This window comes from Agelaius tricolor, unplaced genomic scaffold, assembly GCF_023055355.1.
Source record: "Agelaius tricolor isolate 1412-34295 unplaced genomic scaffold, bAgeTri1.0.p SCAF_24, whole genome shotgun sequence".
In the NCBI taxonomy this organism is placed as follows: Eukaryota; Metazoa; Chordata; class Aves; order Passeriformes; family Icteridae; genus Agelaius; species Agelaius tricolor.
Genome location: NW_027269284.1, coordinates 4811528 through 4829177, shown reverse-complemented (window position 1 = coordinate 4829177; position 17650 = coordinate 4811528). Strand labels below are relative to the sequence as shown.

Below are 17650 nucleotides of genomic sequence, written 5' to 3'. Positions count from 1 at the left end.
CCCAGGTGTAACCGTGTGCTCAGGTAAGAATAACCACAGAGAAGTCTGCTTACAGTTCTTGTTTTTCCCACTGACACAACCCTGGTTAAGACAGGATGATTTCGATGCACCAGGATGATTTAGAGGCACTAGCACAGCTCACTTCAGCTCAGAGTCCCTCCAGGCACACAATATTCAGCATTACAGTATTACATACAGCATTACAGGTGAACAGTATTACAACTGCTCACCTTAACAACACTCCAAGGGCCAAATCACCTCAAGCTGCACAGGTACCTGGAAATCACACACAGCATCCCCAGTAAGCACAAGTACAATTGCAAAGGTGTTGGAGTGAGTTACAGACAAAACCACACAGAGATTATGTGAATGATACTTTTTTTTTTATTCTTTTTCCCCAGAAGCCCTGAGGACAGGAATAGAAAAGTTTCAGTACAAATGTCACAGGGACAGTTGAGCAACATTTGAACCAGTGAGCCCAGGACCTCAAATTTGTAAACTGCTGTAAGTAAACTGACACACAAAAAGTGTGATGTATCAAAAAAGCAGACTGATCTATTTTGAATTTTTGAACACAAAAGGATTTCTATTTAGTGGAGGTATACTGGATCTTTGGAGAGAGATGCTTTCTTAAATTTCTTCTTCCAGCACAGCTACAGATAAACTCAGGAAAAGGAGAAAGCTCCCCCAAACCCTCTGAATTATGTCTGACCAGGTCTAACAAGAATACTTAAGTGACAACATCCAAGACCTGCTGCATGTATATGTGCTGAGTGGCTCTTGTAGAGAAATAATGGATAAAAAGTGTCAGTAAATAACAAGGGTTAAGGGAAGGGTTTGTCCCACACTGGACCAGGGGAACATAAAGAAGTGCTTCAGGGGATGTGCAATCTGCATGTTTTCCTATGGAGGGTCAATGGTTCATCTTGCCTCAAGGCAAAAAATGAAGAAAAAAATGCAGAGGAAAAACACCAGAAGAGCTTTAAAAGAAGTCATCACTGTCCCAAAGTCCAGGAACCTTTCTCTGAGTTGGCCATTTCTGAGCCATCTGCCAGGGAACTTTAACTCTGAAAATTCTCCTTCTGCATGAAAGAGGTACTCCAGGAAGACTTTTTTTTTTTTTTTTCCCTGCATGCTTTTAATAAAGGAAGGGGGAAAGCACACAGATCATGTGATAGGATCAGGTTTAACTGCCAGATTGGACAATTGGCTCCAGACAGGAAGTTTTAGCTGATAATTCTAGAACTGATGGGACTGAGTAGCATCCTTAGAATTACAGCATGGTTTGGGTTAGGAGGGACCTTACAGATCACCTCTTTCCAGAATGTTGGGGAATTTGATTAATCACTTCTGCTAGAGGCAGGGACACCTTCTATGAGACCAGGCTGCTCACAGTGGAACATAACTGACTAACTACACCTTTCTTTTTCCCCTCCTCAGATTTCTGCCATTTCTATTCCCAGTCTTGGTCTTTGGGATCTTTATTTAAGGTCCACAATGGGAACTCCATGGGGTCAAGTGCATCTACTGTTTGCTGGGGACTTTGTAGTGCTGACATTTCATGGTCCCAGCAAAAGAGGGCTTAATTATTGCACAATATAAGTTTCCTTTTCTTCTTACAGGGAGAAAATATGTTTTATAAGTAAAACCTTTAGCCTTTGCAGGCTCAAGAATCTGTGGAATAGTGACACAATGACCTTTGTGGCTCTTTGAAGGTTAATCACCAAGTGTCAGTTAAATTTGGGCTGTCTGGGAATCCCAGCAGCCAATGATTACTGTCACATGTTAATGTGTGAGGTGGTGAAGCTGTTGGGTTTGTGTGTTTTCTACTTTGTGTGTGTTTTCTATTTTGTGTGTGTGTGTGTGACTTCATCCTTAGTATGAAATCCAATCAGTTTAGCAGTTGATTCCACTGACTTGGTGATGAACTTGGTTTTGTCCTTATGCAATTTTCACCTGAAATCTTCACTGCCCATTAGCAAGACTGACAGTAGAAGTAGCTTAACTTTCCAGTGCAGTCAGTAGATATTACTTGAAATTCTGCCTCTTTATTGTTTTATTTTCAGTATTTCTGAAGTATATCAACGTGTTGAAGAACAAAATATGAAGAGAGAGCTCTTGCAAGCTAAATTATCAAAAGACAGCATTAATTGCTTTCTATGCAGTACTTGTGCAAGTCAGAAAGTATTTGGCAGAACTGTAAATTAGCTTTTGTCTGAGGTGATCAGAAGCTACACTGAGTTGTTAAAATTTTCCCAATTTTAAATCTTAAGAGTCTCCTTACACATGAGAAAACACCTCCAACAGGTGAGTAACTAAGCCTGTGCTATAGAGAATCCATTCTACTCTGCAATTATTAGAGACTTTTGCAGGTCACTTTGAAATTGATTTTCAAACATAACCCTCCTGATTGTCTGGATTTTCTTTACCCAGAAAGCTGTAAGAAATGCTGTAAGAGCACAACTGGTCACTGTTTCATTCTCTCTCCTTAAGCTGGACTATAGCCAGCAAACAAGTTTGGGAGATTTGTTTAAGTACCCAGCCAAGAACTACAACCCACAGTGGATCCAAATGTACATTAACTCTGTGGAGTTAGAAGATTCCAGGTGCTTGTGTTTATAGCTAGGTCCTTAGACTCTGAGGCTTTAGCCTGCTGTAATTTTATCTGTTCCAAGCCAGGCAGTTCACTTGTGCCACTCGAGTGATTTTCTTAAACTTCTCATTTTCACCTCATACTGGAGCTTTTTTGACTGCAGTTCAAGTGGAGCACATTCTGTGTACCTGTACAGATTTTGTGCTGCCCAGGAGCAGCTCTGAGAGATACTGGGATGCCAATTTGGGAAGAAGCAGGCCAGGATGATCTTGGCCATTTCAGCTTTCCCATCTGTGCCACAGCTACCAAGACTGACTTAGCCCCTGGAATTCAGTTTGCAGAAATCAAACTCTGCTCCATTTATCATCTGAAGGCATCAATTGACTTGGATTTTTTTACTGTGCACCAAGGTTTTTGTAGAGGTGCTGCAGGAGCTGCTGTGCTGCTTGGTGTGGCTCTGTTAGTACAGAAGGCTGAGAAAATGCTCTGTGCATTGCCCTCCCTGGCAGCAATCAAATTGTTTTTAAAGTATCTTTTTCCCTGAAGGCCTGGAAGTGGAAAATTAAACATACATACTGTCAAAGGAAGTATAAATTACATGAGTCCCTTAGGAAGGAAAAGAACAAGCCCCAAAACACGAACAGTTTATCCAAATTATGTACAAGTCATAAAACATCTCTATTTTATGCATATTTCAAATAATTATCAATTTTTTAAATGCATTCAATTCCACAGCACCACATATTTTCCAAAATTAATATTCTCTATCAAATAAGTTAAACTTGGAAACAATTTAAAAATGACACCCATAAAAACGTGCTTAGCAAAGTATTGTAGTGTAAATACAAATATCTTTGATTAAGGGTTTTGCAGTTGCACTCTTGTAATAAAGAAGGGCAGAGGTGATTAAGAATTTAATTCAGTGCATAGTTAAACTGGTTGGCAAACTTCTCGTGCTTCCTTTGGTCCACTCGGTTCATGGCTTTCATGACCCGTTTCATGGCCCCTCTGAAAGAGAAACAAAACAATAATAATATTTCTGTTGAGTCTACTCAATCTCAGAGAACATTTATGAATGTTGGGGAATTTGATTAATCACTATCAGGCTTCTGAGCATGGCATTGATGAGGCTGAACAAATTTGTCTTGTTAACTAAATTAGTTGCAGCAATATAAATAGTTTAATTCAGCAATGATTTTATTAACAGGAGTAAACAAATTCAAGTCTTTCAGTTTAATAGCTGGGTATTCCACCCTTCCAGCATTATTTCTTAGAGCCACATGGAGCAAGTTTGATTTTCAAAAGCACCTAAGTGCTCTCAGGGAAAAAAAAACCTGTAAGTATCTAACAAGATCCTAAAAAATTAATACTCAGAAACCCTTATGAAATCAAACCCACAAGCCAGAATGTTTTTGTGAGGGAAGGGTTGGCTGTTCAGTTCATGTGAGCTTCCACAGGTTACTAAAACTCTGTTTCATCAGATGTGGGCTGAGTTAGACTCTTTTGCTCCCACCAATAGCATCCCCATTCCTGAGCAGCAGCTTTTAATCCACAAGAACAACTCTAATTTAGGAAGACACCAGAGATTATTGTCTATCTCTCCAGGACAGGCTTCTGCTGCAGAAGAATTCAGCACAGGCAGGACAGTGTGGCCAACACCTCACTCACACATCACTTGCAAATGGGATCTCTGCTGCCTCGGGATGGGCACGACCTGAGCCCTCTGCATCTCCTGCTGTGCTTGGATCAAATATGAGTCTACTCAAGCCAGGTCTCATAAACTCTTGGAGGTCTATTTCACACCCAAGATAGCTCAGCTACCTTAGAAGGCATAAAATCAGCAGAATGGCTTCTGTGGTAGTGTTGGAAACAAAAAGGTTTTAATAAAAGGCAAAATAACAAAACTCTTTACAGAGAAAATCCAATCCAGGTGCAAGAGGCCCTCCTGCCCCTGGTAAAACACCTCACAAAAGCCATCAGTTTCTTTGTTCTCTTCTTTTTCTAGTAAATTCTCAGGCTGGACTTTTTGGCTCCTGTCCAATTAGGAATCCTTAAGTTTGAGGTGAAGTCCTCAAGGCCCTATGAGATGTCTTTTCACCTAATTGAGGAGAGAAACTTCTGGGCTTATTTCCTTTTTAAGGGGACAAAGGATAGTTTTGTCATTCCTTCAACAGGAGGCACATTCCTACACTTGGAGAAGGCTCTGGAACATCCTTCAGGTTCAAAAAGGAAGTGAGGGAAAGAACTGCAGAGCTGTTAAGCTTTCTGGTGCTCCCAAATCCAGTGAGGGCCTGTCTGTCTCCCTGTTGCTGCTCCATTGGCTGCCATTGTGTCCTCCCAGTAAAAATGTGCCCAGAGATTTCTCTAGGGAGGGGCTGCAATGCTTCTGAGCTGACTAATTCACACACCTCCTCTTTTTTCCCCTCCACAAACTTTTTAGTGAAGATGACACAGCTAAGAGTTTGAGGCTGAGGAAGGTGATGAACAGCATGAACAGGAGTAGGAGATTGTCGTAAAAGGGAGAGAGAGAGCAGCCCCTACATCCTCCAGCTGGTAAGGCAGAGGAATGGGTTCACAAACACAGAACAGTAAGAAGCAGCAGAAGCAGTCAGGAAAATGTTCTGCTGTGAACATCTGCTCCTTCAGAAACTTAAAGCAGCTGCTGTGCAGAGCTGAGGGCACCTTGCCTCAGGAATTTTGTTCCTCATTGGATTCTGAAGTTCCAGTTTTTACTGGTTACTTCAGATGCCTCTGGAACAGAAGCTCAGCCATCTGAGGCTGATGTTTGCAGGTGTCCTCAGCTGTCCCCCTGCCCATGAAGGCTGTTATCCCCCAGCACATCTCCAGGTAAACATGGCTGATGTGTGAGGGAGAGCAGCTACAGGCTTGGTTTGAGGGACTGGCCCATTCAAAAGCAGGGCACTGACTGATGTCTCCTTTGATTTCTACAAATTTGGCAAGTTCCATCACACAAGCAGATTGTTTCAAGGCCTGTGCTTTTAAGACTCTACATTGTCACAGTCTGCATTTATCACTTCTGAGGATGTTCCCAGCTGTACAGGAAAATGAAGCTAAGACATGCACCTGGGCAGTGTTCCTCAGGATCAGCCCTTACACACTATTCCAGCTCTGCTTCCAGGGTTATCTCCAATAAACAAGCTGACTTCTGGTTTGGTAACTGTTCTCTGTAATGGCTTCATTTCCAAAGCCATTTTGAAACATCTGAAAGAGGTTTCTTCTTAATAACACTCTAAATGGTGGGATTAAAGATTTTCTCAGCAGCAAGTGCAATGAAAACCAACATTCTGAAAAAACACCCTGGAAGAGGTATACTTTTAACAAAAGTCTGCCAATAAAGTTACCAGAGTAAGGAAAATGTGGTCATGGTTTTGCACTTCAAATATTACCTAATTGGTAGGAGAAAAGTGAGCCTTTAGCAGTGCAGAGTGGCCCTGCCACTTTCATGTCATGTAGGTTTTACATTAGCACCAGTGGATTGTGTGATACTGTAAATGAAATGAGATCCCACTTTGATGATCTGTGTGCAATTTCACTTAGCTTTATTGGCAGACTAGAGCCTGGGTTTATCACCTATACATTTCAAGTAATTTGGGGTTGTTATAAGGAGCCAAGGTTATCATCTTGTTTAGTGCTGCAAAGCATGAAACCTATTAAAAACTTGACAGGTTTGATTCCCTATGCCTGGCACTAACACACACTCAAAATCATTAGCACAAGCCACAGTAAACCATGATATGAAATTCTAATCACTAGAACTGTATGTCTCTGACTTCTAACTAAGACCAGGTAACATGAGAAATTCACATAAAATGTGCTAGTTTCATAACAAAAAATAATGTAGATTTGGCCTTGTTATTATAACCAGTACACCAGAGAAGGGAAAATTGAGTTTAAACAAATATTGTGGCCTGGATGCTGTTCAACTCATCCAGCATGCTTAGAGAATAACCCACCATTAATGATTTTATAATAATAATTTTTCTTTTTTGATTTGACAACTTTCCTTTAGACTACTTCATTTTTGACATGTGAAACTCTTTAAATAGCTGCAGCTGCTTCCCATTTGATAAAGACCAGAGCATGCTCAGGCAATTTACGTTGTAGCCACATCTAAGCAAGAACAGGCATCAAAAATGGTGTTAATAGTGGACAGATGGAGCTACTGAATGTTTTAAAGGACATTTGGGAGTGGCTGGCAGGTTCCCACAGCCACCTGAGATGCTGTGCCTGACTAATAAATGATAATCCAGAGAAGCCAAACCAGCAATTAAAGTTTTTAAAAAATTGAGACAGGATGAAAAAAGCCTTTCATGGGAAATTTTGCAAATTAGTTAAAAATCACTCTTGAAGAAATAACCTTGTTTGTCAGTACCTGCTATTTTTTACCCTCCAGACATATGGAAGATACTCTTGCTTGCAGTTAGCCAGAGAATCTGATTAGTAAGTGCATGTTAATGTAGAAACAGAAAGTACTGTTGAATCAAACAGAAATAGGAATTAACAAGCTTTAAAGAACAGAAGTATCTTACTTATTGAAGACTTTCTTCTCAAGGCGGGAACGAGACGTGTTAGCCTGCTGCTTCAGGTCTGTCAGATTCGGATATTTTTGCTTCTTCCCTTTCTTTTTCTGTCCTTTTCCATTACTTTTAGAGGAACCAAGATCCAGTCCTGTAGCAGCTTCAATTTCTCTCATGGGATCTCTCCACTCTGTTCAAAAGACAAAACATGAACTTGGAAACCCCAATCCCAGGGAGGATTTGCAGTCCCCTAAGGAAGAGGCTCTTGTCAGCAGTAGGTGAGGGCAGAGCCACACAAGTTGCACACACAAAGGAAGGGGAGGATAAAGCAGTTTCCCAAAATGACAGATCTGGGTGAAGAAGCCCTGCCAGTCTGTATTAGTAGCTCCTATGGATAAAACTGTTCTGTAGGAAGACTTAGGTCAAGGTTTTTCAGTGGCACAGGAATTAAGTTCCAAGGAAACTATTCCATGCAGGAGAGGTGAATAAACATTGTGATTATTATTTAGAAAAGAAAATGCCAACAATGTAGCTGAGTAACTTATCTGCAGAAATAAATTCAGCATAAGCTTAAAAATAAACCTAAAAAATTGAATATATCAACTTTTTAGCAGAGTAGGGCTGGCAACATTGTGATTTCTTTTCTTCAATAATATTTACTTTAAAACATGAACTGCTATCAGACATCTCCATAAAATTCTTGAGTAGGATAACATGACCCTGTTGCCATGACACCCATTTTGCATCTGAAAAAGATACTGCTTTCTAAGTATCCCACATTGCCTCAGATTAATTATCTAAATCAAGTTTCTTCTCTTGACAATGGCACAAGTTAATTTATCCAAACAAAATCTTGCTTCAAATTTTTTCAAAACCTCAATGCTTCAGAATCCAGACATACACTGTAAGTGGATTCTGATCCTACATGCCACCAGAGGAAAAAGCATGAACAATTTAGACTGTGGACTGTTTAATGAAGCTGCAGTTTTTCACCTTCAGTGTAGTCTTGTGTATCAAAACAAGGTAGCACAAAGTACAAAGTAAAAATGTGGCTGGAGGATGGACATCTGCCAAGGGGAAATTTAGAAAAAATTCATTTCATTGTAAAGACTTTGAGCATTTAGGTTGGAAAAAATTGTAGGAAGTACTACTTCAGAAAGAACATGGTCCACACTCAGCAGAAATGCCAGAAGTCTGCATTTTAACAACAGTAATTGCCAGTCATTTGTCATAGTTTCCCTTAAGTCAGTCAGCCTTTGTTGCCTGCTGAAACTGTAACACCAAATGTCTACTCCTCTTACATAACAACTTTGTAAATATAGAGAAATAAACAGTCCTAAAGGACTCTACAACTTCATTTATACACCAAGATGGTCACTGAGTGTGACAAACGCTGCTAACAACATTTCAGGAAGGTCAGAGGCAATGTCCTCACTTAAGAACACAGTGTTAAGGAACAGCAGAGCAATTTTCCAAGGAAAGGTTAGATCTAAACTACCATCATACATGAAAGCAAGGCCTGATTAAAATCCAACACACCAAAAAGCACGAGGAAAACCAAGCTGTTCAAGAGTTGCATAGGAGAGTTACAAAGGGAGAAAATAGAACACATATACTCATAGATCATAAGACCTCACTGACTTTTTTTTTTTTGAAGTGAGGGAATACAGAACAGCACAATTCAGATACAGGAACGATTAATCCAAGATTAAGGAAAACTGTCTAAACAGTTTATCTCCCAGTAATAAGAAGGCGTCACAGTTTAGGAACCCCGTGAATGGAGCAATTGTTTAAACACAACGAAAAAATGCCGGCATCCAGTAGAGATGAAATGAGCATTTGAGTAAAATGAAGGAGCAATTTAAAAGCTTTTGAGAAAAATCAATAGAATGCCAGGGAAGAGCAGGCTTTTTGAGCATTGATGGGCCCCTAAAGCTCTTCATACATTGTTACTGAGTTTAGCAGCAGGGAAAAGAAAATTACACAGTTTGCAAGGGTAGGCGGGAATCGATACTGTAGTTAGTAAAGAGACGCTATTTCACATCTGAGTGGCCAGCGGCCTGCCTTCACCAGCCTGTCCTGATACCTGTTTGTTAACAAGTCACTAAGGGCTGAAAAACCAGATACTCTTCAGGGTTGACACAAAAAATAGGCACTTAATTTGCTCCTGTGTGTGAACTATGGGAAAAGGATGAACGCTGCAGATTAGCGGGTCAGGGTAATCCCAAGTGATTCACGGTTCCAGGACTGAAGAGCCCAAAGCACCTCTCTGTGGACATCAGCTGGAGTTTAAAATTTTGTACTAAGATAATAAATGATCCATAATAACAATGACAGTGTTGTCAAAACACAGTCATTAGCACAAAACCATATGACTTTTATTTGTTTCCCCCTTTAATCACACAAAGATAGAAACAAATCTACCATCCCATAGGAAGGAGATGCAAGAAGAATTTTGGTGCAATTTAACCATACAACTGATCCCCAAATTTGAAGTGTTTTTTTTTCCAGATTTTTCAAACTGCCATCATTAATGATGTTGTCAATCACACAGTTCCTGACTGTTCAGTGGGTTCCCAGTTGTGTATTTCCCATAGTTGCACTGCTCAGAATTGCTTCAAGACCTTTGTAATCAAAAAAACCCCAAAACCAAACACCACTGAAAACCAACCAAACACACCCCTCCAAACCACAAGCCTCAAAACAAGCAAAAAAAAAAAAACCCTAAAAAGTTGATGAAAATACTCTAAAGCAAATATAAAATTAGCAAGGCAGAGCAAAAAATAAAGTGGATAGAAGTATTTAGTGACATCTGGTAAATCTATGGCTTTAGAAACATGGAGGATTTTGTCCAAATTGAGTGCCACAGCTTGTGCAGTATGTCCCCAGCCAGATGGGCTGGACCTTTGTGTGACATTTCAGCTTAACAACCACACTCAGTAACACAAGGAGCAATGCCAACACTGGTTTGGGACTAACAGACACATCCTTGTGGACCAGAGGTGAGAAGCCTCTAACAACACCGAGCTGACACTGTAATAAAAATAAATACTATGTCTAGCCTCAAGCAATGGCAATTTCACAGGAAAAAAAAAAATCAATATTTTTCAGTCCAAGTGATTTTTATACCAGAATATTAGTTTCCAGTTTGAGATTTCAACAACACCTATCAGTTTAATTTGCTAGTTGGAGTTTGTTGTAACTAAGTTGGGAACTTTCCTTTTTAACACAACATCCACACTCCTATCCTGGTTTCCCTGTGACAGCCCAACAGTGTGTGTGCTGCTGGCTGGATTCCAGCTCAGAGCACTTCCTCTGCCTGGACAGGGATGGAAACTACCTGCAAATGTAGCACTTTGACACCTGCAAATACCAGAAGGTGTTCAGTAATTGCTGCACTGCTGTGCTGCTGTAATCACCAAGCACTGCCACTCAAAGATGGTCAAACAAGTATTAAAGGACACTGGGTGGGTCAATTCTATGTTTTAATGCACATTCATTCCACAGAGACCTTTCTGAATACAGATTTCTGTTTTGAATACAGGTAACTGCTCCTCAGGCTCTCAAGAGGTTTCATTAAAGGTTTAGTAATTTTATTAATAATATGCGTAACAGTCAAACACCAAATCAGTCAAACCTGAAGAGAGAACTCTTGCAAGGGAGCATTGTACAGGATATCAAAATGCTAATGCCTATGGGTAAGTTTAATTAAAATCCAGAATACTCACCTACAATAAATAGCTCAAACCAGAGAAAACTAAGACCTGCTGAGGGAAGCTAGATTAAAGAAAAGCTGTCCCCTCCAGTTATACACTGTGTCTTTGCTGGATAGATCCCTCTCTCTCACCTTCCTCTGCACTCCATCAACTGCCAGTAGCTTCCTGGTTGTAGTCCACCTGTCCATCACTAACAGGGTTCAGCTGTACTTACTGCAAGAAAGCCTTTTATTCCCCTTGGAAGTCTTCCTGCCTGTGTATTTACTGCCTGCATTTCTCACCTACCAGTCCAGAGCTGCACCTTGGCTAAAAATGTCCAAATTATCTTGGGGAAGAAGGAGCCCTCCCCTCCACACCTGAAGGCTGCAAGAAGAAGGCCAATACTTTTGTTGCCCATTCCCAATTATTTAAAAACAAAAATCCAACACACCCTCCCAAAACTGGTGGCAACACAGTGATCCTAATAATATTATCATTATATTGCATAAATCACTACTGTCAGGGACCAGCAAGATTAGATATCTTTGCAGAAGCACAGAACAGCTACTGCCAAGCACTTCCCAGGGAACAGGTCCAACCAGCCTTGATAATCATGTTCCTTAAGACAAAGGCTATAACTGGTCTGTCTGAGCAGTGTTGGGACCATTACAAAATCCACTGAAAATAAAGCTCAAATGCAATGTTAACATTATTCTATCTACACATGTATCCATATTTATCACATAAGCAAGAACCACTCCAAATGAGCTGTAATTTAAAATCAATAGCAATGCAAATGCAAATGGAAGAACGTGGTTAGGAGCAAAACAGGTAACAAGTACTTCCCACCTCTGCCTAGTATTTTTTTTTTAATTTTTATTTATTTAAGATGCTATGCAGACACAGACCTGGCTGGGCTGCTTGCTTCTCAAACTTCATCTTTTCTTCTCTGGCTCTGTCCTCTGCATTTACAGGAATCCCAGAGTCATCCCGAGGAATTATCTTTCCATGGAAAGGGCACTTGAGAAAGAAATGGGAGGAAAGAAAAAAATCTCACAGTTTTTGAATGAAAAGAAAATGTTTACCTTTTATTCAACACAGCTTAAAGGTGGAAACTGGAATTGAGCAACAAAACTACACTTGAATCCCAGTCCTCTTTAGAAAGCATCAGAATCCCATAAACATAATGTGTTTAATATATTCAGAATGTCAAAGAAATAACCTCTTTTTGAAACAAATACACAATTTCAAGAGGCCAGGTAGCACATCCTGTCCAGGCTGGAACTATGGCACCAATGCTGCATCATATATTGTTGTTTATGCTATATCCCTGTCCCATTAAAAGTACTGAAGTGCATTCAGATCCTTCATACTCAGATAATACAGGAAGAACAGAAATACTAGAACAAAGTATTTAGGCAATTCTGCTCAATAGTGCTCATAATTTGAGGCTGTGTAGAGTTTAGCTTTCATAAAACTTAATTTGTAAATAAAATTTCTTTGCCCCTCAAACATGTAAGTTTCTAGAAATAGTTAATAACAAATATTCCTCTGAGGAAAAATTTGAGTACCTGGCAGTAAGGCAAAGAACTATCTCTGCCTTACTGCCAGGTACTCACACATCACAGTAATAAATAAAATCCAGATAACCTACAATGAATGCCAAAAAAATCGAGAGTTCTTTAAATGTTTACAGCTTCTTTACCAAAAGGATGTTTCCCTTACGAAGCACATACTAACAATGAACTTCTCCAACACAATGTTCTTCCACTCCCCTGAGCTATACTTACAATGTAAAATAAATGTTTATGGCTGTTTCAAGGAGACCTTCTCCATGCTGTAACTTGGTGCCTACCTTGATCCGATCTTGTCTTTCACACAGAGTTCCATCAGGCATGGGTGCTCGACATTTATGTTTCACTGGCTCAAACTTGCCAGCAAATGTTATATACCTGGTTTTTAACATTTCTGTTATTTCTTTATTTTCCACCTCTTCCTCTACTTCACTGGGTGCCCAAAATCGATGCTCGGAGGTAAATCTGCGAAAACAACAAATGGAAATAATTCACACACAAAATTGTAAGAAAATACACAGAGATGACTTTATCAACCTGTGCTAAACTCACATGTGAAAGGAAGGGAATTACTAGTGAATTAAAAACCCCTAGGAATCTACCAGTCTTTCTTATGGCTCCTGTGTTATGAAGATATTTTTAAAATACCACCAAAGCCTGTCTAGTATTGATTTCCTGTTTAACCTGCTAAGCTATTACAAGTCTTAGCTTTAGTTCATGATCTGACATCTAGAGTCAGTTATCCAATTTCCAGATTCAGTGAATAACTTTGTAATTCTGTACTTAACATTCTTCATAACAAAATACTTCTATGATTAAGCACAGATCAAGGAGGAAACAGTTTGATCTTAACGAGGTTGATCTCATTCCTGATAGCTGGACTCCTGCAGCAGCAGAGAAGCAGAAGCTGGAATCAGAGGATTTTGCAATAAACTGAGACCATGGGAAAGAGCAAACAATCAGCTGAGCCTTACACAGATTCTTTCTTCCAGATTCTCCTACACAGTGTCCATAAATCTGAGAAATTAACAGGTGTTCCTCTAAGAAATTAAGCTAACCCATTAGAAAGCTATTTTAAAACTGGAGACCTTACCTACATTTACAGACAGACAGGCAAACAAAGATTTTCTCAACAGCATTCATGTAATTTCAAATTAATATTCACATTATTTCCACCCTAAGCTGCCAACAGTCTGTAGTGAAAAATAGGCAACCCCACAGAGCAATTACTTGACTCATTTTAAATACTAATCTTAGGAGACAATGACTGTCCCTCTGATGGTAAATGTTTCTTTCTCTTAATCATGAAAAGAAATTAGGGTAACCAGCTTAAGCTTAGGTATCTGATTTTAAGATATCTGAAGTTAACAACAACAATCCCACCCCAAATTTAAGGAAATATGAAGAGGAAAAAAATACAGCTAAACTAAGGGAAAAAAAATTGCAGCCTGAATGTCTGCTACTCATGACAAGCAAGATGAAGATACCTAGATAACAGATGTCTTGATAAGGACATAAAATTCCTAAAGGAACCCTACAATCCCTTTCTTCCACATAGTTCTTCGACCCAATCAGTTCCAGAGTTATTTGAGAGGATTTTCTCTGTCCATATCCAATTCCTCTCACTCACTAATATCCTTGGGTGTCATTCCTGCCTTGCTTTCTGTGGACTGCAGAGCCATCATACATGAACACTGGCTTCACTCATGACACCAGTCACAATCTGGCAAAGCACATAAACCAATACTTGACAGAATTACTTTAAAGGGCCTGAAAAGTTTTGATTAATTTTATCTGACCAGGTTTTCAGCAGATGACAAGGGAAAAAAAAAAGTAGAGGAAAATATCTGACCATAGCAACCTACGACATATACAGCTGCTGGTTTTAATGCAATAGTTGAGCACTTAAACTATGGGAAGAGATTAGAGCTAGGTAAAAAAGGGATTAGGAAACTCTGCAACATCTCTGTCATTTGCCATCATCAGAAAAACGTTCAGCCAAATTCTTGTTAAACAGATTGATTCTATCTGTAATTTCTCCATCAAATATACTTCACTAGTGCCAGAGAAATACTAACCTGCCATAAAGTACAAATAATTTCTTCTGGCAAATTAGGGGATAAAGGCAAAAGAGTTCCAGTGTAAGCTAGTTCAACAATAAACACAGTAATGTTTTCCCACAGTTTTTGGTTAAACAAAATATTTTTAATCACACACTTTGGCAAAAAGTAGCAAAAAACCCCAAAAGCCCTGAGAGTCTTTCTAAAAAATAAACACTATTTCAGCCCAATGTTTGAACAGTACAGTATTTTAGCTTCAGAAATTATGTGCCAAGATTATACAATAGAGAGTAAATAAAATAATGACATCAATTTCTTATTTGCTTATTTTAATGCAATGCTGAAAGCAAAACTGACTGGCAGCTCTGTGTCACTAACCTGCAGCCACTTGGAGGGGAAAGCATTCCTAAAAAAGGCACCATACAGGATTTTCACATGCATGACAATCTTACAGAATGTCTTGTTAAATTCTAGTGTCCTTTGGTGGTCTGAACTCCCCTCCCCCTCTCAATTATCAAATTACAGTTACATGAGAATGAAGAAGCATTTAACAGTTGTGCATGTCAACCCTTCCAGTTAGGAAATAATTCTATTTAATCATTTCACTGTCTCCCTTCCCCTAAATATGCACCCAACAAATGTCAAGAATATTAAAATTATGTTTTGCCCTATGTATCATTGACCAGTATTTGGGAACTGAATTTTAAAGAGCCTGATTCCTACAAATATATTAATACATATTACTGTTTATTACAAGCATATAACTTATTTTCTCCCAACATGACTTAGAAGCAGGTGAGAGAACAAAGCAGTGGCAGTTCCCAAAGTTTTCTGATTTCTTGTTCTAAGTTAAGCAACATTATAAATAGGCAGATACTTGTTTGAAAAAATGATGCATGTGACAAGTAAAACCTGTTTGTAAGATGGATCAGAAGAGGAACAGATAATCAACTAAAAGATGAAAAAGATCAACACCTCACATTTAGAGTGTTTCTAATCCAGACAAATAACAGAGGCTTTAATGGCAATGGCACAGCAACACATGAGGAGGAGGAGGAATAAAAGACAAGTAATGGTTAACTGAAATCTAAGAGAAACCTCTTGGAGAACTGCTGTACTCTTTCAATTAATTTATATCATCCTAATTTCTAATCTGACAGCTTATAAAAACATTGTATAAATATAAATTCTAACCCCTAGATGCTTACAGAGATCCTGAAGCAAGTTCAAAAATGGGCTAATTCAAACACCCTAGTCCCAGTCAGTGCTGCACCAGCTATTTCACTCTGTTCCTAAGAGTAAGCAGATTTAATTCAAGGAGGAGAGTAGATGAGTCTGGAAGGTCCATGCTATCCAAAACAAGTCTGTTAAGCTGACATAGCAGATTCTACACAGTTCAACACTGTGCAGCATACACTACCTTCTGCCCCCCCTCAAAAAACCCAACAAAACTTCTTTAGAAAATCTTCCTGGTGGCTACATTCTCACTGTTAAAATCTTAATTGATTGTAAATGCTGTGATTAAGTAAGTGCACTGCTAAATGAAATGGAAACACTTTTCCCCTTCAGATTTTAAAAACTCAGATTCCATATACATCCCATATATTTTGTCTATTTTTCAGTTTGCTTTCTTCCCCTAAGAATCTTACAGAGCCAGTATGAGTGCATAGAGAAATGCTGAAGGAGTTGACTGATAACTACCTTAATTTTTCAATAAGTCTATTTTATGCCTGGGGTCAATGGTATTGTGTGTGCAGTTACTTAAATTATCTTTAGTTAGATTGGCACATCTGTAGTTATAGACTGTATGGTTCAGAAGTGTGCCCTCTATTTTATTGGGAAGCATAAAAATAAAACAGTAGAGCACGAGGCAGACAGGCAGTGAAATATGCTTCTGATTTCACTTATGACTTGAATAACTCATTTGCAATGTAAAATAAGGCCTTACTACCTTTTTACATTATCACAGACAAATGCTTCTTAAATCCCTGCTGAAAATCTCTCCATAGGCTTTGAAGAACCCACACCACAGGAGATGGAATCCAAAGCCTGGAGTGACTGTGGTAAAGCACTTTTATGCACCAAATTGTACCAGTTTACAGTAATTTAACAGATATTCAGAATTTTACAAATTCAGGTGCAGGGGCAAAGATTTCCTCTTGTTCCTTTCTGCCAACAGTTTTAGCACTGTGATTACAGGCTGGGTTTTTTTCTGTTTTGGTAAGAAAACAAACTAAGTTAAAGTAATACTGCTAAGAATATAATAGCTTAATTTGCAACTCAGCCAGTCAGAGATTTTTGCCCTTTTCAAGTCAGGTATGGTACACACTGATACCAAAGTTCTGGTGGACTTAAACGAAATTTATACATAGAGGGAGGACTTTGCAACCCAACTTTCATTTCAAAATAGTAAAAAGGGCTTTAAAAACTGACTGCTAGAAATAAATTCTGATGTGTACCTACCACCTCTTCTCCCCAGCAGTGCTAAAGCTTTCCCTAAGTCAGCAGTGCTTCATGAAACAGAAAACCTGCCAGACAGCAATGGAAAGTGAAAGATCCAAATCCAAATCCTGTAACTGCCACCTTTCTGTTGCATGACTGAGTAAGCCCAGCATTTTCCTCAGTTACCAAGAAAAACACTTCCCCAGCCTTTCTCCTACTTTGCCTGCTACTTATTTAGATCCTAAAGTCTCCAGCTCAGGGAATGTCTATCACACACTTGGCAGAGCCCTTTGCATAATGAGGTACCAGCTCAAATTGGAGTAACTGATGCCATGCTGCAAACATAAAAAGAGCAGAAAAAAAGAAGTGCTTTGAAGCATCAAAGGATATTTAATTAGTATCACATCTTCTCAAAACAAATAACATTTAAAGGTAGAATTTCTGACTTTGTTTATGGGTCCTACAACACAAGGTACAGAAGAAAAGTAATTATCAAAAGAAATAGCAGTCACCCCACTGCATGACCTCTGAGTACAAGTAAATCTATCTATTTGTTTAATTTGTCTTAAAAGAAAAAGAGCATTACTTGAGAATCTTCCCAGCACTTGGCTGATCCTCTCCCCAGTAGTGAAGATCTAATCCAAAAGGCATGAGGGGAGCTTTAGCTCTTTCTTCTAATTTTCTTCTTTTACTGTCAGGATCTTCCAAGTTTGATGTCTCAGAAGTTGCAGATTCACTGGAGAAAATT

The 17650-nt window shown here is 39.1% G+C and overlaps 1 protein-coding gene across 7 annotated transcripts in view; it reads right to left on the bottom strand.

Annotated features, from left to right (window-relative positions):
* Nucleotides 1-361: 361 nt before the first annotated feature.
* UVSSA (UV stimulated scaffold protein A) overlaps nucleotides 362-17650 on the bottom strand; it is a 46208-nt gene continuing 28919 nt past the window's right edge. For 5 of the 7 annotated variants that reach the window (XM_071447171.1, XM_071447175.1, XM_071447172.1 and 2 more), the window contains 5 exons: nucleotides 17489-17638; nucleotides 12682-12865; nucleotides 11735-11846; nucleotides 7144-7321; nucleotides 362-3601 (listed from right to left, as the gene is read on the bottom strand). In XM_071447171.1, coding sequence (XP_071303272.1) covers nucleotides 3508-3601; nucleotides 7144-7321; nucleotides 11735-11846; nucleotides 12682-12865; nucleotides 17489-17638 — 718 coding nt within the window. In that variant the 3' untranslated portion in view covers nucleotides 362-3507. Of the gene's footprint in view, nucleotides 3602-7143; nucleotides 7322-11728; nucleotides 11847-12681; nucleotides 12866-17120; nucleotides 17238-17488; nucleotides 17639-17650 lie in introns of those variants that run through there. The other 2 variants (XM_071447173.1, XR_011682288.1) reach the window with 2 other exon arrangements.